Genomic DNA, 26,986 nt, shown 5'->3' with positions numbered 1-26,986 from the left:
TATCTGTATAACTAGGTATGGGGGGAAATGACCATCACAGTTCTTGTATATGTCTGAGCTTTGCATAGCAACATCCCAGATCCTTAACATTTGTATAGTGCTTTCTGTGCCGAAAGTGCCCCACACATATCGGATTGCAATCCTTACAACTGTCCTGCAAGGAAGGCCCATTTTGTGCCCATCAAGCCCAGCCTGGGCTTTTTCCATTGTGACTCCGGCTCTGTGGAATGGGCTCCCTGAAGAAGAAGAGTTGGTTTTTATGTGCCGACTTTCTCTCCCTTTTAAGGAGAATCAGACCAGCTTACAGTCTCCTTCCCTTCCTCTCCCCAAAGCAGACACCTTGTGAGGTTGGTGGGGCTGAGTGAGTTCGGAGAGAACTGTGACTAGCCCAAGGTCACCCAGCAGACTTCATGTGGAGGAGCAGGGAATCGAACCCAGTTTTCCAGATTAGAGTCTGCCACTCATGTGGAGGAGTGGAGAATCAAACCCGGTTCTCCAGATTAGAATCCAACGCTCTTAACCACTACGTCACGCTGGCCGTTGAAGAGGTGATGGGGGCCCCTCCTTGGAGACCTTCAGGAGGCCCTGCAAGGCTTCCTGTTTGCCAGGGCATTTGAGGGGGTGTGAATTGGCTGGCATCTTTTAAGGGGGGGAGGGATTTGGGGCTTGTTATTTTACCTTTTGTTTTAGCAGGGGATTATTATTAAGCTGCCTTGAAGCAAGAGGAAAGGCAGGCTATAAATGTTTTAATAAATAAATAAAACAAATCTGCAGCTGGTAGGTTGAGGCTGGGAGAATGTGGCCTGCGTGAGGCCAGCCGGGTTGGTTCCTCTCCAGTCAAAAGGAAATTGGTCGCTTGATGACTGCTCATGGCCCAGCCGGCATAGGTCTGCAGACTTTTTAAATCGAAGAACCTCGACTGCTTGATGGTATGCCAATAAAGGTGTTGAAATTTGAAAATAATCGAAGAACCAAACTGCATTAAAATTCAGAACAAGAATGCAACGGAGAGCCAGTATAACAAAGCCTGTTTACACAACTGGAAATAAACAGCTGAACAGAACTGAAAATTGACATGCGGATTAAAAATCCAATACGTTTCTGCAACCAAAACCCTGATTGTTGCCATCTGCACATGGTTTGCACATGGACAACTGTTCACCTCTCGCATTCCCCTTTGTGTAAAGCAGCTCTACGAAGCCTTGGGTCTCCGAGAAATCTTTGCCTGCCGTTCCCTTTGTGTACTGATTATTCTGGCGCCCTGCCTACCCCTCCAATAGATCTTCTCTTAAATATTTTCTTTTCCGACAAGCCTTATTTGTTTCTGCACTGAGCCATGTATGGCTCTCTGGAGCCATAAATTGCAGACCCATGGCATAGCAGCAGACCCCACTTTTCTCTACCTTTAAAGAGTCTCAAAGTGGTTTACAATCTCCTTCCCTTCCCCTCCCCACAACAGACACCTTGTGAGGTAGGTGGAGCTGAGAGAGTTCGGAGACAACTGTGACTAGCCCAAGGTCACCCAGCAAGCTTCATGTGGAGGAGTGGTGAATCGAACCCGGCTCCCCAGATTAGAGTCCGCCGCTCATGTGGAGGAGTGGGGAATCGAACCTGGTTCTCCAGATTAGAGTCTGCCGCTCGTGTGGAGGAGTGGAGAACTGAACCCGGCTCCCCAGATTAGAGTCCACCGCTCATGTGGACGAGCGGGGAATCAAACTCAGTTCTCCAGATTATTCCACCGCTCTTAACCACTACACCACGCTGGCTCTCAGTGACGCTACAGGGTTGCCATAAGTCAGCTGTGACTTGATGGTGCTTTCTACCACCAAGATGGCTGTTTGCAAGTTTCTTTTTAAACTTCTGAGTAAATAAGCTTAGGCTGGGTACCCAAGGTTGGGTGAACAGAAAATATATATAGGTCTATGTATAAATACTGAAAGTATAATTTATTAGAAGCGCTATATAAAAGTTAAAATTATTTAAAAGCATTAAAATAGCACAGTGGCATTTCCTGAGGTTGATAACTATAACCACATACCGAACGTGTTTCGGCCTATGGGGCCCTCATCAGTGGTTAATTAAAACCCTTTGTTAAACCTGCACACATTTACAGAAATACATTAATGAATACAAATACAAACGGTTCAGACCCAACCTGGCATGTGTATATGTTGAAAATTCTATTCCCAATTACTCAAACATCTGGTATAATAGGTTCTTGTAATACTGGTTAGTATAAGTCTCTCAAATACTATATGTACAGGTATCAACCTTGTAAAGCGGTTGTTTTTAGGTTGGGTTTATTCCCCTCCTTTTTTTCTTCCACGACTGTAAATAAGCTTAGGGTCACACCGTCCTGATAAGAATGTCTGCATTTTCCCCTTCCTCTTCAGTGCCAGCCATGGGGCCATCCCGGCACAGGGTATAGAGCTGGCAAATTCCAGGTGCCCAACACTGATGCTCCGGACGTTTGGTGTGTGCAGGAGCATTCTGTGTGTTCAAGGGCAGAGCGGGCACCTCCGAACCATGGCGGCACAGAGCAACAACGTCCGTCCCAGGGCTGGCGCGAATTCCTCAGACGGAGCCGTGACGGCTGGGATCATCATTATCGGGGACGAGATCCTGAAGGTACGGTGGCTGCCAAGGGTTTTTGGAAAGTGGGCCGGGCTGTTGGGGCTTAGAGAGCGTGACTAGCCCAAGGTCACCCAGCTGGCTTCATGCGTAGGAGCGAGAAACAAATCCAGTTCACCAGATTAGCCTCCGCCTCTCGTGTGGAGGAGTGGGGAATCAAACCCGGTTCTCTACTGCTCCAAACCACCACTCTTAACCACTACACCACGCTGTATGCAGGTTTGTACAGGTTTTTGCAGTCTGCATAAAGTTGTAGAAATGGGTAGGTTTTGGGGAGAATATGCCGTGTTGGCGAAACGAACGAATCTAGTAAATGAAAGACCCAGAGAATAATTTTTCTTAAAAAATTGGAGGCTTTATTATGCTTACGTGAGAACAGCATAAGCTAAGAGGAGTTTGATATGGATAATATTGCAAATGTGTTATTAAAATGTATTTCTGTTTAAGCTTAATAGAAACATAAAAGGTAAAGGTAGTCCCCTGTGCATGCACCGGGTCATTACTGACCCATGGGGTGATGTCACATCCCTGGAACAAATACATTATACTGTAAAATGTTAGAGATTGAACTGGGACATAAGTAGGGCTGCCAGCCTCCAGGTACTAGGAGGAGATCTCCTATTACAACTGATCTCCAGCCGATGGAGAACAGTTCACCTGGAGAAAATGGCCGCTTTGACAATTGGACTCTATGGCATTGAAATCCCTTCCCTCCCCAAACACCACCCTCCTCAGACTCTGCCCCAAAAACCTCCTGCCAGTGGTGAAGAGGGACCTGGCAACCCTATCCAGGTGGTAGCTAGAGATATCCCACTGTTACAACTGATCTCCAGCCAATCGAGATCAGTTAACCTGGATAAAATTGCTGCTTTGGCAATTGGAGTCTATGGCATTGAAGTCCCTCCCCAAACCTCGCCTTCCTCAGGCTCTGCCCCAAAAACCTCCTGCCGGTGGCGAAGAGAGACCTGGAAACCCTATATATGAGGTATATTCACACCCAGTGTGTATGTGTATATACACATATTAAATGTAATTGAATTGAATTAAATGTGTATATACACATATTAAATATAATTGAACAGTAGATATAAGATTTTTGATGCATTAATGTAATCCCCCCTCCCCCCTTTTTTATGTTCACTCCTTTTATTCTTCTGGAAAAAATTAAAAACTTATTAAAAAAAGAAAAGAAAGAAATTGGTAGGTTAGTAGCAGCCCTGACGGTTCTGTGTTTTGGCAGGGATACACCCAGGACACAAATTCGTTCTTCATGTGCAAGAAGCTTCGCTCGCTCGGCGTGAAGGTGGACAAGATCTCTGTGGTCCCCGACGAGGTGGATGCCATCGCCGCCGAGATCTCGTCTTTTTCCCGCAAGTTCACCTATGTTCTGACGTCGGGTGGGATCGGCCCCACCCACGACGATGTCACTTTCGAGGCCGTGGCTCAGGCCTTCGGGGAGAAAGTCTTCCCCCACCCGGAGATGGTCGGCCTGGTCGAGAAGTTCTTCGCCAAGACGGACGCCGAGTGCCCCGAGATGAAGCTGGCCCGCGTCCCCGAATCATCGCTCCTCAACTACGGCGTCGACAAGAAAACAGGCCAGGCCTTCAAGTACCCCCTCATCAGCGTCCGGAACGTCTACGTCTTCCCGGGCATTCCAGCGTTGATGGAGCGAGCCCTCGAGGGTCTCTGCCATCTCTTCCGCAACGAGCAAGCCCGCTTCCATTCCCGGGAGATCTACGTGGACGCGGACGAGACCCGTATCGCCCCCGTACTCGACCGGGCCTACGGCCTCTTCAGACGCCGCACGAGCCTGGGCTCCTACCCAGATTGGGTCAGCAACTACTTCCGGGTCAAGCTCACCTTGGACTCGGAGTCAGAGAGTCACCTAGAGGAGGCCTATGCGTTCCTCATGGAGAACCTGCCGAAGGGCTCCGTGGTGCCTTTCATCGCAGACCCTGTCTCTCGGGCAGCCATCGATGTGTACGCACTTGCCGAGTCAGGTAGGGTAAAGTGTTTTGTTTTTGTTTTTAGCTTTATTACATCTTGCATAAGAGCCCTGTGGTGCCGAGTGGTAAGCTGCAGTATTGCAGTCAAAAGCTTTGCTCGTGACCTGAGTTCGATCCCAACAGAAGTCGGTTTCAGGTAGCCGGCTCGAGGTTGACTCAGCCTCCCATTCTTCCGAGGTCGGGGAAATGAGTACCCAGCTTGCTGGGGGTAAAGTATAGATGACTGGGGAAGGTGATGGCAAACCACTCTGGAAACATAGTCTGCCTAGTAAACATCAGGATGTGACATCACCCCATTGGTTGGTAATGACCCAATGCTTGCACAGGGAACTACCTTTACTTTTATTATAATATTATAAATTATTGTTAATTCATAGAATCATAGAGTTGGAAGGGACCACCAGGGTCATCAAGTCCATAGAGGCCATCTAGTCCAACCCTGTGCTTGATGCAGGATCAGCCTAGAGCATCCCTGACAAGTGCTTGTCCAGCCTCTGCTCAAAGACTGCCAGTGAGGGGGAGCTCACCACCTCCCTGGGGAGCCGATTCCACTGTCGAACAACTCTTACTGTAAAAACGATTTCCTAATATCCAGCTGGTACCTTTCTGCCCATCATTTAGACCCGATATCGTGAGTCCTATCCTCTGCTGCCAACAGGAAATGCTCCCTGCCCATGACATTTATAATTGCCCAAAATGGACAGATGATATTTTCCTTCCGCCATCTTCTTCCTACCATTCGACTGTTGTATGATTCGCAAAGTTACTTGGATAAATTCCTAGGGACTCTGGATTGCGTGACTGTGCATAGCTTGCTGAAACTAGGATCCGACTATAACTTTTGCATTGTTAAACATATCAGGTTACTGCTTATGCTTTGCTTCGGTTCTGTTTTTAGACTGCCGGTTGGTTCTGCTCTCCCAATTCTATCGCACCCTTTCTTGAATATCCCATCCGGTCGATTGTATTGACTCACTCTGTGAACCCGCTGGCCTCCAAGTGAGAAAAGCGGACTATAAATAACCTTAACAAATAGATAAAAATAATACCGACGGCTTCTCACAAACTGGGCTTTTCACCCTTTCTCCCCCTCTGCAGGTTCTCCACTTGGCCAGAAGGTGGCAGCGGCGGTCCAGACCATCGTGGAAGCCCTGGATCGGTATCCCCTGTCGAAACTTTGCATCGGGTTCAACGGCGGGAAGGACTGCACAGCCTTGTTACACCTCTTCCATGCCGCTGTCCAGAGGTGCTTTGCCCCTCCCCTTTGCATGCCCGGTAGGGTTGCCGGGTCCTCCTCCGCCACCGGTGGGAGGTTTTTGGGGCGGAGCCAGAGGAGAGCAGGATTTGGGGAGGGGAGGGACTTCAATGCCGTAGACACCAGTTGCCAAAGCGGCCATGTTCTCCAGGCGAACTGATCTCTGTCCGCCGGGGATCCGTTGTAATAGCGGGAGATCTCCAGGCACCACCTGGCGGTTGGCAGCCCTACCTCCCGGTCCCATCCCTCTTCCTGCCTATGCCGCCTTTCTCACCTGGTTGTTCTGCCGCCAGTACTAGCATAAAAGGCGCCATCTGGACTTCCCTGGTCTTTTGCCTGTTTTATTTTTAGGATTATACAATAGATTTTAATTATAGTGTTATTGTATTATTATGATGTATTGTATTTTAGTTGTATCGCTGAACTTGTTCTGGTTGTGAGTCATCCTGAGCCCGACTTCGGTCAGGAATAGCCGGGATAAAGATCCAATAAATAAACAAACAAACAAGGTTTCACCTGCTGGTGGAAGGCAATGGTAGAGGGGACAGATGAATCTCCTTTGGGAGGGAGTTCCGAAGTTTCGGTGCCTTGACCGAGAAGGCCCTTTCTCAGGTTGCCACCCGCCTGGTCTCAGATGGTTGGCGCCTCAGAAGCAGGGTCTCCAAAGACAACCGGAGTGGGCAGGATATCCATTTTTTTTTAATCAACCCATGAACACATGAAGCTGCCTTATACTGAATCAGACCCTTGGTCCATCAAAGTCAGTACTGTCTACTCAGACAGGCAGCAGCTCTCCAGGGTCTCAGGCAGGGGGTCTTTCCCATCACCTACTTGCCTGGTCCCTTTAACTGGAGATGCCAGAGATTGAATCTGGGACCTTCTGCATGCCAAGCAGAGGCTCTACCACTGAGCCACAGACCCTCCCCAAATAAATGGGAACATTCATGTTATTGCCTCTGGGGTTCAGCCAGACATTGCTTGATGCTTAAGTGGCTTCACGTCTCCTTTGCAGGCGGTACCCGGAAAGGACGGAGAAGCTGCAGGCTCTGTATATATGTACCATCTCCCCATTTCCCGAGGTGGAGCAGTTCATCGGAGTCACGGCCGAGCGGTATGAGCAGTTGGCGTTGTTCCAAGGGCTAGGAACACATGAATACATGAAGCTGCCTTATACTGAATCAGATCCTTGGTCCATCGAAGTCAGTATTGTCTACTCAGACTGGCAGCGGCTCTCCAGGGTCTCAGGCTGAGGTCTTTCACATCACCTACTTGCCTGGTCCCTTTAATTGGAGATGCCGGGGACTGAATCTGGGAACTTCTGCATGCCAATCAGATTCTCTACCACTGAGCCAGGAAATTGCTTTGTTAGCTGAAAAAACTCATTAACATAAAGTTCCCAAGTTGCTTTGGAGTCAGTTCAACGCGTGTCTGACTGTGTTATCTACCCTGAGGGTAGGGGCTCATCTATTTGTTTGTTTGTTTGTTTATGTTATTTATAGTCCACCTGTCTCACAGGGACTCAGGGCAGATTACACATAGTGAGTCCATCCAATCGACAGGATGGGACGTTCAATAAACAATGAAGTAGGATTTTAGAAGTCTGGAACTGACCAGAAAGAACGGACCCATAGCACAAGAGGTGATATGATAGCCATCTTCAAGTACTTGAAGGGCCATCATATAGAGGAGGGTGCCTTCTCCTCCTCCTCTTTCTCCTCCTCCTTCTCCTTCTCCTTCTTTTACTCTTTCTCCTTTTCCTCCTCCTCCTCCTCTTTCTCCTCCTCCTCCTTCTCTTTCTCCTCCTTCTTCTCCTTTCTCCTCCTCCTTCTTCTCCTTCTCTTTCTCCCCCTCCCCCTCCTTCTCCTCCTCCTCCTCTTTCTCCTCCTCCTCCTCTTTCTCCTCCTCCTCCTCTTCCTTCTTCTTCTTCTCCTTCTCCTTCTCCTTCTCCTCCTCCTTCCTCTTCTTCTTCTCCTTCTCCTCCTCCTTCTTCTCCTTCTCTTCCTCCTCCTCCTCCTCCTCCTCTTCCTCCTCCTCCTCTTCTTTCTCCTTCTCTTCCTCCTCCTCTTTCTCCTCCCCCTCCTCCTCCTCTTTCTTCCACATGCAGGCACAAGGTTCCTGGTTTGCACTCCTGAGTCCCGCACACCTTCTGATGTGGTCTTATGCCCCCCCCCCCGCAGGTATAACCTCCGTGTCTGCGAGGTCCATGGAAACATCAAGCAGGCCCTGGCTGACCTGAAGCTGCAGCAGCCGGAGCTGGAGGCCGTGCTGATGGGCACCCGGCGGACCGACCCTTACTCCTGCACTTTGACGCCCTTCCACATGACCGACCCCGACTGGCCCCCATATATGCGTGTCAACCCTCTCCTGGTGGGTGGTGAGGGGGGAAAGCATTTGTGTGGGCTGAGAGGGGGTGTATGTGTTATCTTAAAGGGGCTTCCGTGTGCGGAGTTTGCTGCCCTCACGTGGAGGTCCTGAACCCCAACCTTGTAGGGTTGCAAACCTCCTGGTGGGGCCTGGGGACCTCCTGGAATTTGAGTAATTTCCAGACTACAGAGATCGGTTCCCCTGGAGAAAACGGCTGCTTTGGAGGGTGGACTGTATGGTCTTTTATGAATGGCTGTTTCACTCGACATCACCCCTTTTTGTTTTTGTTTTGTTTGCATTATGCGTTTGGGTTTTGTTTGAATTATGCGTGCCGTTTCCGATTGTCACAGGTCGCCTCGATCTCCCCCTGTGTTTCCCCACATTTTGCCCGCATTTTCTGGGACCTGTTTTATCTCAAATTTGAAAACGCAGGCAAAACACAGGGAAATGCAGGGGGAGAGCGAGGCGACCTCCGATGGTCAGAAGAAGAAGAGTCAGTTTTTATATGCCGACTTTCTCTACCACTTAAGGGAGAATCAAACTGGCTTACAGTCGCCTTCCCTTCCCCTCCCCACAACAGACACTCTGTGAGGTAGGTGGGGCTGAGAGAGATCTGTCAGAGCTGTGACTAGCCCAAGGACACCCAGCTGGCTTCGTGTGTAGGAGCGGGGAAACAAATCCAGTTTACCAGATTAGCCTCTGCCACTCACATGGAGGAGTGGGGAATCAAACCCGGTTCTCCAGATCAGAGTCCATCGCTCCAAACCACCGCTCTGAACCACTACACCACGCTGTTGTAGCTGGTATATTAAAATATATAACTGCAAAACTTCTTCCTCTGTTTTAGGCTTCCATCTACATGGAAAACTAATCCTCATGTGTGTTTCCCTCTTAAATGAGGGGATGTAGTACTGCAGCCATAAATACAATTATCGATATCTCGTAGTCAAGAAGTACTCATGAAGTCTGGAATAGTAATCAAGAAATAGGGCCCGTCCTCAAATCTCCAGAAGTTTCCCAACCTGGCTCTGGCAATCCTACCTCCCCCTCCCCCCCTTCCAGGGGGGACCTGGCAACCCTAATTCTTGGCCTGCGAGCCTGCCTCCCACAGGCCGCGGCCACAAATTAACATCCGAGAGCCGTTTGGCTCTTTCTCTTTGGCTGACACCCAACGGCTTGCTCTTCCGGGCATGCCAGGGGAAGAGAACCAACTCGGCCGCTGCTGTGAGCCTCAGCCTTCTTGGCTCAGCTGGGGAGGTGGTAAATTCCTCAGCCTCCGATGGCCCTCTCCTTCCAAAAATGTGGAGAGATTCTCCTAACCATTAAACTCCCGTTTGTCAAACCTCAACTGGTCTGTTGACCAGCGGTTACTTTGAAGGAAGAACTGGTTGGTCAACAGCGGTTACTTCGCAGCGGGCGAAGCAGGGAAGCGAATAAGATTTCAGGCCGTCAACCCCTCACAGAACTCTCCAGCTCTCCCTGGGACTGTTGGCATTGTATGTATTGAGCTGGAGATTTATCTCCCGCCTCTGGAGAGCCGGGTTTGATTCCCCACTCCTCCACATGAGCGGTGGAGGCTAATCTGGTGAACTGGATTTGTTTCCCTGCTCCTCCACACGAAGCCAGCTGGGTGACCTTGAGCTAGTCACAGCTCTCTTTGAGCTCTCTCAGCCCCACCTACCTCACAGGATGTTTGTTGTGGGGAGGGGAAGGGAAGGTGATTGTAAGCCGGTTTGATTCTGCCTTTAGTGGTAGAGAAAGTTGGCATATAAAAACCAACTCTTCTTCTTCTCCTTCTACAAAAGGCACACAAGGCATCTCATGAAGTACAAAGTAGAAAAGATTTATAAAGGATTTCAAAGTATTGATTGGATACCTAATTGTTGGGGATATTATAGCTGTGGTTCCTGCCTTGGCAGGGAGTTGGACTAGATGACCCTGGCGGTCCCTTCCACCTCAGATTAAATAAATAAAACTGAAGAATAAAATAAGTTGGGCGGGGAAAGCAACAAAATCCGTTTCATTGGTAAAGGTGATATGATCCAGCATTTTGGAACTTGAGTTACCTCAGTGCATAAATTGTAGAGTTGCCAGGTCCCTCTTTGCCACCGGCGGGAGGTTTTTGGGGCAGAGCCTGAGGAGGGCAGGGTTTCAATGCCATAGAGTCCAATGGCCAAAGCGGCCATTTTCTCCAGGTGAACTGATCTCTGTCAGCTGGAGATCAGTTGTAATAGCAGGAGATCTCCAGCTGGTACCTGGAGGCTATGCAAAAATAATCAACACTAGGCTCAGTTCTACACATATATTCAAAAGGAGACAGTCAATACAAAAAGCAGTGCAAGCAATATCTACAAGTGAGCGATAGTCAAACAAGGGATCATAGTACAACAAGTATCAAAGAACAAAGTCCAAGAACAATATATACAAGAAATCTATCTATGCTTTCGCGCAAGTGACCATTACACAGGCAAGAATCAACTCACAGACTACTATGTAGCATTAACAAAGTAACAAGGCTGAAGAAGCCATTACTGGTGAAAGCGTCTGTTACCTGGAAGACATTTCCATTTTACATTAAGTGCCAGCTTGGTCCTCGTTTGAATTTCCTGCAGCACGCGGCCAGCGGATTAAAGAGTCTGATTCCCGACACGGACCCTATAAAAATCTACAGGAATCTTTTCCACTTCCTGGACCAGCTCTTACAAAGACTGATATCATAATAGGACAGTCTTAAGGACTCAAAGGGAAACATTAGACATAGATTTCTTGTATATATTGCTCTTTAACTTTGTTCTTTGATACTTGTTGTACGACGTTCCCTTGTTTGACTATCGCTCACTTGCAGATATTGCTTGCACTACTTTTTGTATTGACTGTCTCCTTTTGAATATATGTGTAGAACTGAGCCTAGTGTTGATTATTTTTGCATAGCCAACTAGTATCGCACTGTGAATTGTTTTGCAGTACCTGGAGGCTGGCAACCCTCATAAATTGGGGGTTGGGGTTAGCACAATACCCCCAGACCTGCTGATTTTAAAAAATCCTTTCTCTTCCCCCCCCCTCCTCCAGGATTGGACATACCGGGATATCTGGAAGTTCTTACGCGACCTGCATCTCCCCTACTGCATCCTTTATGATAAGGGGTAAGTAAGCACACGGATGGGGCTTTTCAAGGGGTGTGAGGAGGCAGGAGTAAGGCTCTAGTATTTAATCCAGGGGTCCTTAGAATGGTGCCCATGGGCGCCACGGTGCCCGCCAACACCTTCCCTGGTGCCTGCCAAGTGTTTTTAGAAAGTGGGCTTGGCCAGATGGGGCTTTTGCCCAGCAGGACTTGAACACACATGAAGCTCCCTTCTACTGAATCAGACCCTCGGTCCATCAAAGTCAGTATTGTCTACTCAGACTGGCAGCAGCTCTCCAGGGTCTCAGGCAGGGGTCTTTCACATCACCTACTTGCCTAGTCCCTTTAACTGGAGATGCCGGGGATTGAACCTGGACCTTCTGCGTGCCGAGCAGATTCTCTGCCAATGAGCCACAGCCCCTCCCCATGGCTCTCCAGGGTCTCAGGCAGGGATCTTTCACATCACCTGCTTGCCTGGCCCCTTTAACTGGAGATGCCGGGGATTGAACCTGGGACCTTCTGCATGCCAAGCAGATGCTCTACCACGGAGCCGCAGCCCCTCACCCCTTCTGATTGGCCATTGGAGATTTTATTGGCTGTGTAGATTTGTAAAAATGTAGCTGCCACCCTGGCAGACTCCGCCCGCCATTTTGTGCCTGCGCCCACCGCTCCGTGTCAGAATTGTGGAAAAGGTCATATTTTGTATCCTGTCCTTCCTTTATACAGCTCAGAGTAACACACAGGCTTTCCCAGTGTGTTGTCTCCACAACAATCCTGTAAGGTAGGTTTGACGGAGAGGTCATGACTGGCCCCAGGACTGCCAACGAACTTTATACCCGAGCAGGGGCTTGGGCCCAGTTCCATGTCCTACTGTCCACCCGCCACAGCATAGTAGACCAAGTTTTTAAAATCTTCACCACAGCCCTGCGAGGTAGGTTTAGTTGAGAGATTGTGAATGGGCGAAATGACATCCCTGGGACCTGAGCAGGAAGTTGAACCCAGGTGTCCAAAGTCAAGTACTACGGGGTCAAAGCTTAGGTGAGGTCAATTCATGGTGAAATGGTGGAACTCCCTGCCCCAGGATGTGGTGATGGCTGCCAACTTGGAAGGCTTTAAGAGGGGAGTGGACATGTTCATGGAGGAGAGGCCTATCCATGGCTACAGGTCAAAATGGATACTAGTCATGATGCATACCTATTCTCTCCAGGATCAGAGGAGCATGTCTGTGATATTAGGTGCTGGGGAACACTGGCAGGAGGATGCTGCTGCAGTTGTCTTGTTTGTGGGCTTCCTAGAGGCCCCTGGTTGGCCACTGTGTGAACAGACTGCTAGACTCGATGGACCTTGGTCTGATCCAGCATGGCCTTTCTTATGTTCTTATGTAGGGTAGTGTCATGTAGTAGATAGAATACTGCACTAGGACTGGTAAGATCTGAGTTCAAATTCCAACTCTGCTGCGAAGTCCACTAGGGGACCTTGGACCAGTCAGTCTCTTCCCAGCCTAGCCTACCTCGTTAGGTTGTTGTGAAGATAAAATGGGCTTCAGCACTGACTCTCAAGTCTCCTTGGAAACAACACTCTTGCTCAGCGGCATACCAAAGAGAGCTTCCTGTGGGTCACCTTCTTTCTCTTTCTCCCCCAATTTCGGCAGCTACACTTCGCTGGGCAGTATGAACAACACGCGGAAGAACCCGGCCCTGCGCTACACAGACGCCCGGGGACGGGAATGCTACCGGCCGGCCTACGAGCTGGAGAACGAAGAGGACGAACGCACCTCCCGCCATTGATGTCTTCGGGGTGGCCTCGGCTGCCCCGGCAGCTCTTGGCCTGCCAGGGAGAGCTAACCAGGCCCAAAGCCTTCCTAGAGTACGATTAGGACCGGGCCAGGCCCGTTAGGCCCAAGGTGAAATGCGTCAGTGCCCCTCCACGTATGCATACTGGAATGCCTTTCCGCAGCCTCTCTGGCCCCAGCAGTGGCCTGTGGGGCTGCCCCACACGTCGACAGCGAGTAGGAGGTTATGCACGCTGCACCCCTGCATTAAATGAGGCCCAGGGGCCAAGTTAGTAAATCCTGTCGATTCAAGTTCCAGCATCGCCTTCTTGGGTTTCGTGCTCCCTCACCCAAGGTCCAGTCTAGGCATTACATTTACTGCATTTTTTTAATACATCGGGTGATTCAGACTAAATTTTCCACTGGCGGAAAGTTTCTTGCTTCCCCTGTCCTACTGCAGCCCCACTGATCTTCACAAAATGCTACATCTAGGGGAGAGGAGATCCTGATGAAGGGCACGGCGGGGATGGCGATCTGCAGGGGAAAGGGAACTGGTGGAAGTTTCCCATTTAGTCAGGATACAACTCTGCTGTGTACCACGATCTGCCGCGGCCACGTGAGTTGCAAGCGGCAAACAAGAGCGTGCATTGCGTCCCGAGTAGGGTTGCCAACCTCCATGTCCTAGCTGGAGATCTCCCACTATTACACCTGATCTACAGCCGATAGAGATCACTTTGCCTGGAGAAAATGCCTGCTGTGGCAATTGGACTCTATAACACTGCCTGTCCTCTCAGGAGCTCAGGGGGAAGTATAGCAATCTCCCTTTCCTAGTTTTTCCTTCACAACAACCCTGTGAGGTAGGCTGGGCCGAGACAGAGCGACTAGTCCGAGGTCACCCGTCAAGCTGTGTGGGGATTTGAACGCAGGCCTTTTTTCTTCATAGGGTCAGAAGGCCGGGGCACACAATGTAGAAATGTTCGGGCAATAAGTGGACTTGGGAGTGGGGGAATTGTACCCCCGAGCCCCTGCCTCTGCACGTTCAGTTTAACACTCTGTATAGTTCCACAAAGTGTATTCATTTAGGGTTCCGTCCACATAATTTGGGGGAGGCTGGGGGGTACCACATTTCGTGGAGGGGGCCAGAATGCACTTCCATGAGAGGCAGCATGTTGTAGTGGTTAAGAGTGGTGGTTTGGAGTAGCGGACTCTCATCTGGAGAACCGGGTTTGATTCCCCTCTCCACATGAGCAGCGGAGGCTAATCGGGTGAACCGGGTTTGATTCCCCACTCCTACACATTCAGCCTGGCCTTGGGCTAGTCACAGTTCTCTTAGAGCTCTCTCAGCCCCACCTACCTCACAGGGTGTCTGTTGTGGGGGGGGGGGAAGGGGAGGTGATTGTAAGCCCGTTTGATTCTCCCTTAAGTGGTACAGAAAGTTGGCCTATAGAAACCAACTCTTCTTCTTCATGCACGTGCATGTCCAGAGGTGGGGATTCAAATACTTCCTGCTTCCTGAGAGCTCTTTCTGAGCAAAACAAAGGCTTTTAAAAACTTTGGCTTGGATTTCTCCTCCCCCTTTCTTTCAGATTGCTCCATTTTTTGTTCTTAAAATGCTTTTTTATGCGGCAATTGGGGTTTTGGGGGGAAATCTTCTCTCACAGTGAGCTCTGCGAAGTAAGCCAATCACAAAGCAGCATTTAAAGGGGAAGGGACTTGATTTGAGCTTGGAGACTGCTGGTGCAGAGATTCCCAACAGGAAAGTGTGGGTCCAGCCAGCTATGAACCTCAGGTAAAACTCTTATGCATAAATGACCCTTGAGACCTTTTTAGCTGGAGATATGAGAACTGTGCTCTGACCTAAATAGAGCAGGCTAGCCTGCTCTCATCAAATCATGGAAGCTGAGCAGGGCCGGCCCTGGCTTGTACTTGGATGGGAGACCACCAAGGAACGCCAGGGTTGCTATGCAGAGGAAGGCAATGGCAAGCCACCTGTGTTTGTTTCTTGCCTTGAAAACCCTACTGGCTTGCCATAAATTGGTTGCAACTTCACACGGCACTTCACACCCACGCAAAGGGCCCTTCAGATATCCTGGTACCAAACCACTGATGTCCCTCTGGACAGTTCACACATTGGTAAAGGTAAAGGTGGTCCCCTGTGCAAGCACTGGGTCATTACTGACCCACAGGGTGACGTCACATCCCGACGTTTCCTAGGCAGACCATGTTTACGGGATGGTTTGCCATTGCCTTCCCCAGTCACCCGCCCTTTACCCCCAGCAAGCTGCGTACTCATTTTACCGACTTCAGAAGGACGGAAGACTGAGTCAACCTTGAGCCGGCTGCCTGAAACGGACTTCCGTCGGGATCAAACTCAGGTCGTGAGCAGAACTCAGGTCTGCAGTACTGCAGCTTATCACTCTGTGCCACGGGGCTTCATGATTGACACGCTAATACATAGTGTATGTGTGTTATGTGCCATCAAGCTGCTTCCAATTTATGGCAACCCTGTGAATTATTTTTTTTAATATATACAGTTTATTGTTCAAGAATTGCTCACTCTTGCGTTGATATTGCCTCGTCGGTCTTTTAATTTTTAAAAAAATTATTTCAGTATACAAACCTCCGAAATGTCCTATCATTAACAGCCTTGATCAAGTCTTGTAAACTAAAGGCCGTGGCTTCGGCAGCTGAGTCAACCCCTCTCCTGTTAGATCTTCCTCTTTTCCTTCTGCCTTCAACCTTTCCTAGCATTATTGTCTTTTCCAGTGAGTCGAGTCTTGTCTTGATGTGACTATCGATAGATTAGTCATTTTAGAATCCAGGCTTGATTTGACCTAGAACTGACTTTTTGTCTTTTTGGTGGTCCACGGTGTCCTTACAACTCTTCTCTCACACCACATGTCAAATGAAATGAGTAAATTTTCTTCCTATCAGCTTTCTTCATTAGCCAGCTTACATCCATATATGTATGTTTGTGTGTGTGTGTGTGTTAAGTGCCGTCAAGTCGCTTCCGACTCATGGCGACCCTATGAATGGAAGTCCTCCAAAATGTCCTATCTTTGACAGCCTTGCTCAGATCTTGCAAATTGAGGGCTGTGGCTTCCTTCATTGAGTCAATCCATCTCTTGTTGGGTCTTCCTCTTTTCCTGCTGCCCTCAGCTTTTCCTAGCATGACTGTCTTTTCCAGTGACTCTTGTCGTCTCATGACGTGACCAAAATACGACAGCCTCAGTGTAGTCATTTTAGCTTCTAGGGTCAGTTCAGGCTTGATTTGAGCTATAACCCACTTATTTGTTTTTTTGGCAGTCCATGGAATCCGTAACACTCTCCTTCAACACCACATTTCAAAGGAATCTATTTTCTTCCTATCTGCTTTCTTCACTGTCCAGCTTTCACACCCATACATAGTAATAGGGAATATGTTGGCATGAATTAATCTAGTCTTGGTGGTCAGTGACACATCCTTACACTTCAAAATATTTTCTAGCTTCTTCATGGCTGCCCTTCCCAGTCTCAATCTCCTTCTGATTTCTTGGCTGTAGTCTCCCTTTTGGTTGATGGTGGAGCCAAGGAATAGAAAGTCTTGAACAATTTCAATTTCCTCATTGTCAACCTTAAAGTCATGTAATTCTCCTATAGTCATTACTTTTGTTTTCTTGATGTTCAGCTGTAGTCCTGCTTTGGCACTTTCTCTTTTAACTTTCAGCAGTAGTCGTTTCAAATTTTCACTATTTTCTGCCAATAATGTAGTGTCATCAGCATATCTCAAATTATTAATGTTCCTCCCTCCAATTTACACTCCACCTTCATCTAAATCTAATCCAGCTTTCCTAATTATTTGTTCTGCATGTAGATTGAAGAGATAGGGAGATAAAATACATCCTTGTCTGACACCTTTGCCAATTGGAAACCATTCAATTTCTCCATATTCTGTTCTAACTGTGGCCTCTTGTCCAGAGTACAGGTTGCACATCAAAACGACCAGATGTAGTGGCACACCCATTTCCTTTAAAACCAGCCATAGCTTTTCATGATCCACACAGTCAAAAGCTTTGCTGTAATCTATGAAACACAAGCTGATTTTCTTCTGAAATTCTCTCGTATGCTCCAGTAACCAGCATATATTTGCAATATGATCTCTAGTGCCTCCTCCTTTTCTGAAACCAGCTTGAACATCAGGCATTTCTCGTTCCATATATGGTAACAGCCTTTGCTGTAAGATTTTGAGCATCATTTTACTTGCATGAGAAATTAACGCGATGGTCCAATAGTTGCTGCAATCTTTGATGTCTCCTTTCTTGGGAATTGGAATGTAAATAGATCGTTTCCAGTCTGTGGGCCATTGTTTTGTTTTCCATATCTGTTGGCATATTCTTGTCAAGATTTTGATGGACTCCGTTTCTGTGGCTTGGAATAGCTCTATTGATATCCCATCTGCTCCTGGTGCTTTGTTTCTCCCGATTGCTCTCAATGCAGCTTTCACTTCACTTTCTAAAACTGTTGGTTCTTCCTCAAAAGATTCTTCTTGGAAAGAATCTTGTATCCTTTCATCTCTTCTGTATAGTTCTTCAGTGTATTCAGTGAATATACATCCATATATAGTAATGGGTAATACAGTAGTATGAATTATCTTGATCTTGGCCTCCAACAACACTTCCTTCCAACTGACCTTTTCCAGTTCCTTCCTTTCAAGTCTCCTGATTCCTTGGTTGCAGCTCATGCCGAAACAACATAAGACAGTGGAAAGATCAGATCTGTAAAAAAAGAAAGAAAGAAAACATTTGTGAAGGGGTTATGGCTCACAGGTGGGGCATTTGCTTGGCATACAGAAGGTCCCAAGTTCAATCCCCGGCATCTCCAGTTAAAGTGACTAGGCAGGTAGGTGATGTGAAAGACCTCCGCCTGAGACCCTGGAGAGCCATGGGGAGGGGCCGTGGCTCAGTGGTAGAACATCTGCTTGGCATTCAGAAGGTCCCAGGTTCAATCCCCGGCATCTCCAGTTAAAGGGACTAGGCAGGTAGGTGATGTGAAAGACCTCCGCCTGAAACTGGTCTCAGTAGGCAATACTGACTTTGTTGATGGACTGAGGGTCTGATTCAGTAGAAGGCAGCTTCATGTGTTCAAGAGTGGTGGCCTGAATCAGCTTGGAGATGTCCTATGGGGGAGGGACATTTAACACTTTCTCCGCATGGTCTTTTCCTAGTATAAATCTTCCCCCAGCTGTAACTTGAAGGGAAATGGATACTGTAAAGGAGGTGACGCGTGAGCCAGAAAGTCCCAGTGCCACAAACTCACAACAGTGGCTACAGACAGGTCCCTGTCCTCCCCAGGCTCCATCCCCAAATCTCCAGAAGCTTCTCTCCCTCTCCCATAATACCAGAACGCAGGGTCATCTGCTGAAGCTGGAGGGTGAGAGATTCAAAACTGATAAAAGGAAATATTTCTTCACACAGCGCATACTTAAATTGTGGGACTCCCTGCCCCATGATGTTGTGATGGCTGCCAACTTGGAAGGCTTGAAGAGGGGAGTGAACATGTTCATGAAAGAGAGGAGTATTCATGGCTACTAGTCAAAATGGCTACTAGTCATGATGCATCCCTATTCTCTCCAGGATCAGAAGAGCATGCCTATCATATTAGGTGCAGGATGGGGCTGCTGCAGTCGTCTTGTTTGTGGGCTTCCTAGAGGCCCCTGGTTGGCCACTGTGTGAACAGACTGCTGGACTTGATGGACCTTGGTCTGATCCAGCATGGCTTTCCTTATGTTCTTATCTTCTTCCCAACCTGGATCTGGCAACCCTGCATCTGGCTTGGGAAGACATGGCAACCCTATTGAGTAGAGAAGAGGACACCTCCATCTCTGACCAATGCAATGCTGATTCTGTAAACTTAGGCAGATGATGAGAGGGAGGGCAGGAAGGGTTGCGTCAGTGTTTAGCTGCCATGGCCCTTTCTTACATGCCCAGGGAAATGCCAATCACCACTTTGGGGTCAGGAAGCAATTTTCCTCCAGGCCAGAGATTCTGGAGGGTTTTTGCCTTCCTCTGGGCACAGTGCAGGGGTCACTGGGGCACGGGAGGAGGCGGTAGTTGTGAATTTCCTGCATTGTGCAGGGGGTTGGACTAGATGACCCATGAGGTACCTTCCAACTCCTTAGCAGCGCGATCCAGGCTGAAGTGCCCCGCATATTTTTTATTTCTTCACGCTGAACCGTCATTCCAGCTGAACTGTCATTCCAGCCGTCACTGCATACCTGCTTCGCTTTTCTTAAGAGCCCCTTTAACGCGACCTTTTGTATTTGCTCCGCCCCCGCTTCGAAGCATTCACTGAAGGAAGCATGCAGAATCCCAGCCCTAAGGCTTAGCTATGCAAACGACCATCGCTAATGGCTATGAAAACGAAGGAATGAAGGAGCAGGCGAGTGTGTGTGTGGGGGGTGGAATTTGTTTGACTTTCTCCTCTTGCATCGGGACCGTGAATAGTCATTTTAAAGGGCGGATTTTAAAAAGCAGCTTTGGGCGAGCCTCAAAATCGACCCTGCATAAATGGCCTATGCTTCTATCACCCACCTGTCAGTTTCTGGTAGCTACCAAGCTGCCAAAGACACCGGCCGGAATGATAAAGGCAACCACCCATTGTGAAACGAGGGATGAGATGGGGTATGTATCTCTTTAGAACGGCAACGTGCCTCCTTTTCATTAAAAAACGTTCCAGGGAGCTCACAATGATGGTCAAACACTCGAACCCGCTGTTCTGTTGTCCTGTGATGTGCTTGTGTGCGAGAAATAGGCAGGACTCCCTTCCTTTTGGGGACGGGGAACAATGCACGCTCGGGCAGCACCCGGCCTTCCACGGGGCTTGAATGATAGGGCCCCGTGAGCTCCCAGAGAACGCAGAAGCTTCCAGTGAACGGCACACAGAGGCAAGGGGAGCATCGCATGCCAGCCAGAACCCAGTCCCGAGCTGACACCCCAGCCCGATGTATCCTCTGCAGAGGTTCGCAGGCCCGCGTCCCTGGGCCACCGCGGCCCCCCCGGGTGGCTTCGGCCTGTGGCGGGCCGCGCGGGGCATGGCACTGCCCTACAACAAGAGCAAACTGCCCTCCAACCTGAGTTACTGGTGCCTGGAAAAGCTCCGAGAGTTTGCCTACGTTTTCCTCTGCTGTTGGTGTCTGAAGGAGCTGCTGGATTAGACGCCCTCGCGGATGCCTGCGGTCGTGTGCCGTGCAGTGTTTTTTCCTCCCGACCCTGGTGCTGGCCTGCCTTAATGCCAAGGCCTTTGTGTGTGGGGCTTCTGTTCTCCTCCCAAACCCAGGGGCTGCCGTATCCCTCGCTGCCGGAGACGCCAAGTAAGTCACAAGGGTCTCTTGTGGTGTGGTGGTTTGGAGCGGCGGAGTCTGGTCTGGAGAACCGGGTTCGATTCCCCAGTCCCCCACACGAGCGGCGGAGGCTAATCTGGTGAATTGGATTTGTTGCCCCACTCCTACACAGGAAGCCAGCTGGGTGACCTTGGGCTAGTCACAGCTCTCTCACCCCCACCTCCCTCACAGGGTGTCTGTTGTGGGGAGGGGGAAGGAAGGTGATTGTAAGCCGGTTTGATTCCCCCTTAAGTGGTAGAGAAAGTCGGCATATAAAAACCAACTCGTCGTCGTCGTCTGGTGAAGAGTTTGTGATTTGTTGTATAGAAACAAGAAAGGAGAGGATTTTTCCCATTCCATTCCTAAACCATTCTGCAACCCCCCCCTCCCATGTTCCATTTCTCAGATCCTAAGGAGAATGCCTAAAATGAATTCCGGCATAGCAGCATGTCCAGTTAGCCACAGGTTTCTGTCCCTTCCCTTTATCTACATCTTTTATCTTCCTCATCAGTGCTGATGCATGCATGTGCATTGATCAAACACTCTGGAGGGTGAGAGATTACAAACAGATAAAAGGAAGTCTTTCTTCGCACAACACATAGTTCAGTTGTGGAACTCCCTGCCCCAGGATGTGGTGATGGCTGCCAACTTGGAAGGCTTGAAGAGAGGAGAGGACATTTTCATGGAGGAGAGGTGTATTCATGGCTATTAGTAAAAATAGATACTAGTCATGACTAGTTCTCTCCAGTAGCATACCTATTCTCTCCAGTATCAGAGGAGCATGCCTATTATATGAGGTGCTGTGGAACACAGGCAGGAGAATGCTGCTGCAGTGGTCTTGTTTGTGGGCTTCCTAGAGACTCAGAACAGCATGTTAAGGTACTCACTTTGGGGAAGGGAGAAAAGGAGGTATATGACTCTCAGAAGCTGCTGTCATCAAGGGTTTGGGGTGGGGTTGTTTTGCATCATGGCCAGGTGTAGGTGCAGTCTATCTGGACTGTGAGAAATAAGGAAGGCTTCTCTTGATCTTGCCAGCTTACCAACCTAGTTGATATTTCATTTCAGCCCCCTGCAAGGTAAAATTCCAGCGTTCCCTAAGACAGCGATGACCATTTTGGAAAGCAGCGCAGAAGGAATTACTCTTGGCCTTGGGGAAAGAAGGGAATGAGAAGAGCCAGTTTCAAGCTGCATTTTCATCGGCTGCCAGCCTAGAAATGTTAACAACGACAGCCCAAAGGAGACTTTGGCCTTTAAATGGAAATTCTGGGCATCTCCAGCTGGCTGAGGAAGACCATCTGCATGTTCAAACATAGAACTGTTATGTGGTCCTACTGAAACCGGTTTTACACTAGAATTGGGGGTGAGTGTGATGGGCAGAGGCAAAGGATGACAAGGCCTCTCGTACCTTCAACTGTCTGGTCAAAGATAGAATATTAGCAGCTGCAAGTTTTCATATGTGGGGGGGAAGCTTAAACTCTCTATTTAATACAACTCCACACAAAGGCCTATTCGCCTTTTGCGCCCAGTCTTTCCTTTATCAGAATGACTGCTTCCTGTATGTTGAAAGCTAGCTCCCCAAGGAGGAGGTTAGGTTAGAACTCTTGACCCTACTATATTAGTTTTCTTCATGCATGGAATTTTTTTTTTTTTAAGGATGGAAGGCCGTTAAGTGATGTGATCGGGGCAGCCCCGGTTTGGCCTCAAGCCCCTGTAGGTGTGGTTTTATCAGTAGTCGAGCTAAACAAACTTTACTTTTTTAAGTACTGTTGTATCCCACCTGTCCTCAAAGGAGCGTACGTGGCTGTGTCCTCCTTTAATCTTGCGACAATTCTGTGAGGGGGTTTAGGCTGAGAGAGAGAGTGATAGATAAATAAATAGTATGGCAGGGTCCCCCTTGGCCCCAGCAGAGGATGGGGGGTAGGGTTGCCAGATCCAGGCTGGGGAAATCCTGAAGGTTTGCGGGGGGAGGCCTGAGGAGGACAGGGACCTCAGTGGGGTACAGTGTCATAGAGTCCACCCTCCAAAGCAGCCATTTTCTCCAGGGGAACTGATCTCTGCAGCCTGGAGATGAGCCGCAATTCCAGGGGAACCCTAGGCTTGCATACCAAGTGGGTGACCCACCCAGTCAGTTTCAGGGCAAGAACCAGATCTTCCCAGGCTGAATCCAACACTCTAACCACTAGACTACACAATTGATTTCTGCAGATCTAACCTCTGTCATTCCCTGCCATGTCAACTAAGGTTGCCAGGTCCTTCTTCACCACTGGTGGGAGGTTTTTTGGGCGGAGCCTGAGGAGGGCAGGGTTTGGGGAGGGGAAGGGCTTCAATGCTGTAGAGTCCAATGGCCAAAGCAGCCATTTTCTCCAGGTGAACTGATTTCTATCTGCTGGAGATCAGTTGTAATAACGGGAGATCTCCAGCCACCACCTGGAGGTTGGCAACCCTAATGCCAGCCATTAATGCTGCCCTTGCTTCCGGGAAGGCAAGTATCTTCTCCTCCCCAAGACACTTCCCACAGTGCCAAAGGAGTTCCCATGAATCCAGAACAGAGACAGCTCTCTCTCAGTGGCCTACCTGTAATGTATCTAGGGTTGCCAGCTCCAGGTTGGGAAATAACTGGAGATTTTGGGAGCGGAGCCTGAGGAGGGCGGGGTTTGGAGAGGGGAGGGACTTCATTGCCGTAGAGTCCAATGGCCAAAGTGGCCATTTTCTCCAGGGGAACTGATCTCTGTCACCTGGAGATCAGTTGTAATAGCGGGAGATATCCAGCTAGTACCTGGAGGTTGTATCAAAAATTAGTACAAGGCTCACTGTAATGCAACAGATATCTTATTTACTACTAGCAAGTGCAAGGTGCTAAACAAACATCAATCAACAAGGACTAGTGAAGATACAAAGCTGGCTGCTTTGCTGAAAGGCGCACGGAGAAATGAAATACTCTGAATAATTCTTACATTATTACCTTGGAAGGAACGTTGTTATTTGAGAAGCTGATGGCTGAAGAAGCTGCTCTGCAGCAGTGAAAACGCAAAAATACATCCAGAAGGCGTTTCCATCTCGTCCTCTGCTTCATTTTTGGTTCGTTGTATAATTTGAAGATTGAAACTATATCTATTATAAGAGAGGAAAACGTTGTAATATCAACTCGTTGTGATACTGTAGTTGCTATTGTTTCAGCTACATCTATGTAGTTTTCGTCTTGTCAGTTTCATGTTACATTGTATCTTCACTAGTCCTTGGTGATTGATGTTTGTTGAGCACCTTGCACTTGCTAGTAGTAAATAAGATATTTGTTGCATTACAGTGAGCCTCGTACTAATTTTTGATACAGCTTGACTTTTTAGTATTAGTGCTACTTTCTCCAGACAGTACCTGGAGGTTGGCAACCCTAAATGTACTTCCACACTTCTGGGATTTCCTTTGTTAATTCTGAAATGCTAATAAAATATCTTTGGATTTTGGGTGTCTTTAATTGATTAATGTTGTTGCAAGGGAGCATTTGGCCAAAGGTTCAGGGCATACTGATAAACATTCTTCGTCACATGATGCTTATGGAACTCACTGCCACAAGACAGGGCTACAACCGGCACTCACTTAGGACACTTTAAAAAGGAGGTCAGGGAAAAGGTGAAGTCCGTTGGCTTCTACTAGCCACGACAGCTAAACGAAACCTCCATTTACAGGGGCACTATACAGTCAAATACTGAACAGGCCTGCTCTGCTCATGAGTTCCCAGAGGTGTCTGGCTGACCGTTGCGCGAAACAGGGTTCAGGACTCAACAGTATTCAGGTTCTTACTGGATGCGGATTTGTCACCAGCTGCAAGCCAGGACAGCTACATGGAGCCTCCAGGTTCCAAAGCAGTGTACCTTTTAAATCCAGGAGCTGGGGTAGAGTTGCCATGTCCCTCTTCCCCACCGGCGGGAGATTTTGGGGGTGGAGCCTAGGGAGGGGGGTTGGGGAGGGGAGGGACTTCAATGGCCAAGGGAACTGATCTCTATCGGCTGGAGATCAGTTGTAATAGCAGATCTCCAGCTACTACCTGGAGGTTGAGTAATCAAACGTATGCACTTGTTAGGAGCTCAATAAAGCACATCTAAAGCAATATGCAAAAGGTTGTATTCTGAGGAAGAGCCTCACCTCAACAATATCCCAAGGATATAAATTCAGAGCAAGGACTTGTTGATATACAGTAAGAATACAAAAAGGTAAGTATATATACAAGAATAAATCAGGTGCACAAAAGTTAACAGTCCAGAATGGTAATGTCCAAATGAAGCACGGAACAAATTTCAACAAGGATATTGCTGGAAATCTGACACAAAGAAACGGGCTAGCCAAACTTCTTGCAAAAACAGTAACACACAACCATGTTTATTTAAAGTGTAGCAATATCCCTGGTGGTGGGAGGACTGCTTGTAGGATGTACCACATACAGAAATGAAGTGGACATTGTAATATGGGAAGACACAAGAAAGCTGAAGAAGACTGAAGAATCGAAACGGCCGTCTGGTCTGTTGATTTACGGGTCTCCCTGTGAGAAAAACACCGAGACAAGGATCTAAGTTTTATTTAGGACTACAGTGGCTGCTTTATCTTATCAGACTTACCTTATTTGTTTTTTGGAGATAATTACCAGGACTGGCTGCTGCGTCTCAGCTGTAGTTTGTCCCGTTGTATTTATGTTTGTATGTAACCAACCTCGTGAAATATCGGTGTATTGCTACACTTTAGACAAACATAGTGGTGCGTTACCGTTTTTGCAAGAAGTTTGGCTAGCCCGTTTCTTTGTGTCAGATCTCCAGCTACTACCAGGAGGTTGGCAACCCCTATGCTGGGGACTAGCAGCAAGGTTTACGGTTATTTTCCCAGGATGCAGGACTAGAGGGATCCAGCGAGGCCACCCCATTACTCTTAAGGAACCCTGGTTGCAAGCAAAACACCTCCCCCCCTCTCCTGCACTAGCCTCTTCCCCATCCCCGCCTGGGCCCAGCCTCCGGCCTGTCTCCAGCTCTCCTCCAGACCATTTCCTGCCTCCTCCGATAAGATCCTCTCTCTGCACAGGGCCCAGACTGGCTGGAGCTGCCCAAAGGTCACCGGCTGGCCAGGCCGCAGCCATGCTGAGAACGCTGCCAGCCGGTGGGCACTGCCCTCAGAAGCCGGGCTGGCATCATCTCCGACCAACCGTGCCCAGTGGAAGATCTTGGCAGGGGCTATCTGTTGTGTAGATCCCCCCTGGGTGGCCTTATGCATGGAGCCCCGGGGGTCCCGATCCCCTGGAAGGCTTGATCCGGGATTGGGGGTACACCTGGGTACCCGGGCACCACCTGGCACCTAGGCCCTCTGTCATTAGGACGTCTGGTTTGAAGGGGATGGACGGGGCAGTGCCGGCGCCAGCCATACTGCTCTTATCTTTCTGGGAAGTTGGAGTAGGAAATGCAAATGACAGTGGGCTTGGCGCCATCAGAGGGGCCTCTCTCTGTTCTTAAAGGGGAAGCCCTTGTGGATCCGGGACGATTGGCATCTCCCCCCACCCTTCCCTCCCTGGCAGACTTCCTAGGCTTTCAAACAAGATGAGAGTCCAGCCATCAGATTCCCCCTCCCATTCTTTACACTGAAGACTCTGCCCCAGTGTGTGAAGCCAGATTGGTGCAGTAGTTAAGAGCTGTGTTAGGGTTGCCAATCTCCAGGTACTAGCTGGAGATCTCCTGCTATTACAGCTGATCTCCAGCCGATAGAGATCAGGTCACCTGGAGAAAATGGCTGCTTTGGCCATTGGACTCTATGGCATTGAGGTCCTTTCCCTCCCCAAACCCCACCCTCCTCAAGCTCCGCCCCAAAAACCTCCCGCCACCAGTGGCAAAGAGGGACCTCAAGGAAGCCCACAGACAAGACAACTGGAGCAGCACCCTCCTGCCTGTGTTCCACTACACTTAATATCACAGGCCTGCTCCTCTGATCCTGGAGAGAATAGGGATGCATCATGACTAGTAGGCATTTTGACTAGTAGTCATGGATAGCCCTCTCCTCCATGAACATGTATGCTCATAAGATGAATGACCTTGGACATGTAAAAAAAGCAAACCATACAGCTGTACACTGGCAGTTTTCCCAAGAGGTAAACCGAGGCAGTGGGTTTTGCATGCCAGAAAGGGAACCAGCCGTACAACTACTCAGAAACCCCTTCTGCGCAAACTCCACTGGAATTTTTAAAACCATTATTCAGATATTTACATTCTGCTTTTCTCCCCAACTGGGATCCAAAGCCACTTTTCTTCTCTCCTCCACTTGATCCTCACAACAACCCTTTGAGGCTGGTCAGGCTGAGATTGTGTGACTGGGCCAAGGCTGCAGGGATCAGAGATCTCTCCAGGATCAGAGGAGCATGCCTATTATATTAGGTGCTGTGGAACACAGGCAGGAGAACGCTGCTGCAGTCGTCTTGTTTGTGGGCTTCCTACCCTAGTTGGCTGCTGTGTGA

The 26,986-nt window shown here is 48.8% G+C and overlaps 1 protein-coding gene across 1 annotated transcript; it reads left to right on the top strand.

Annotated features, from left to right (window-relative positions):
- The first annotated feature begins 2,436 nt into the window (after positions 1–2,436).
- Positions 2,437–13,164, top strand: FLAD1 (flavin adenine dinucleotide synthetase 1). Its single transcript, XM_056852347.1, has 7 exons — positions 2,437–2,628; positions 3,872–4,631; positions 5,736–5,883; positions 6,905–7,003; positions 8,070–8,259; positions 11,326–11,399; positions 13,029–13,164. The coding sequence occupies exons 1-7, from the start codon at positions 2,458–2,460 to the stop codon at positions 13,162–13,164; spliced, it is 1,578 nt and encodes a 525-aa protein (XP_056708325.1). The 5' UTR covers positions 2,437–2,457.
- Positions 13,165–26,986: the final 13,822 nt, after the last annotated feature.

Source organism: Euleptes europaea, chromosome 7 (assembly GCF_029931775.1).
Source record: "Euleptes europaea isolate rEulEur1 chromosome 7, rEulEur1.hap1, whole genome shotgun sequence".
Lineage (NCBI taxonomy): Eukaryota > Metazoa > Chordata > Lepidosauria > Squamata > Sphaerodactylidae > Euleptes > Euleptes europaea.
The sequence above is the reverse complement of the archived record's forward strand: the minus strand, read 5'-3'. Positions and strand labels throughout refer to the sequence as shown.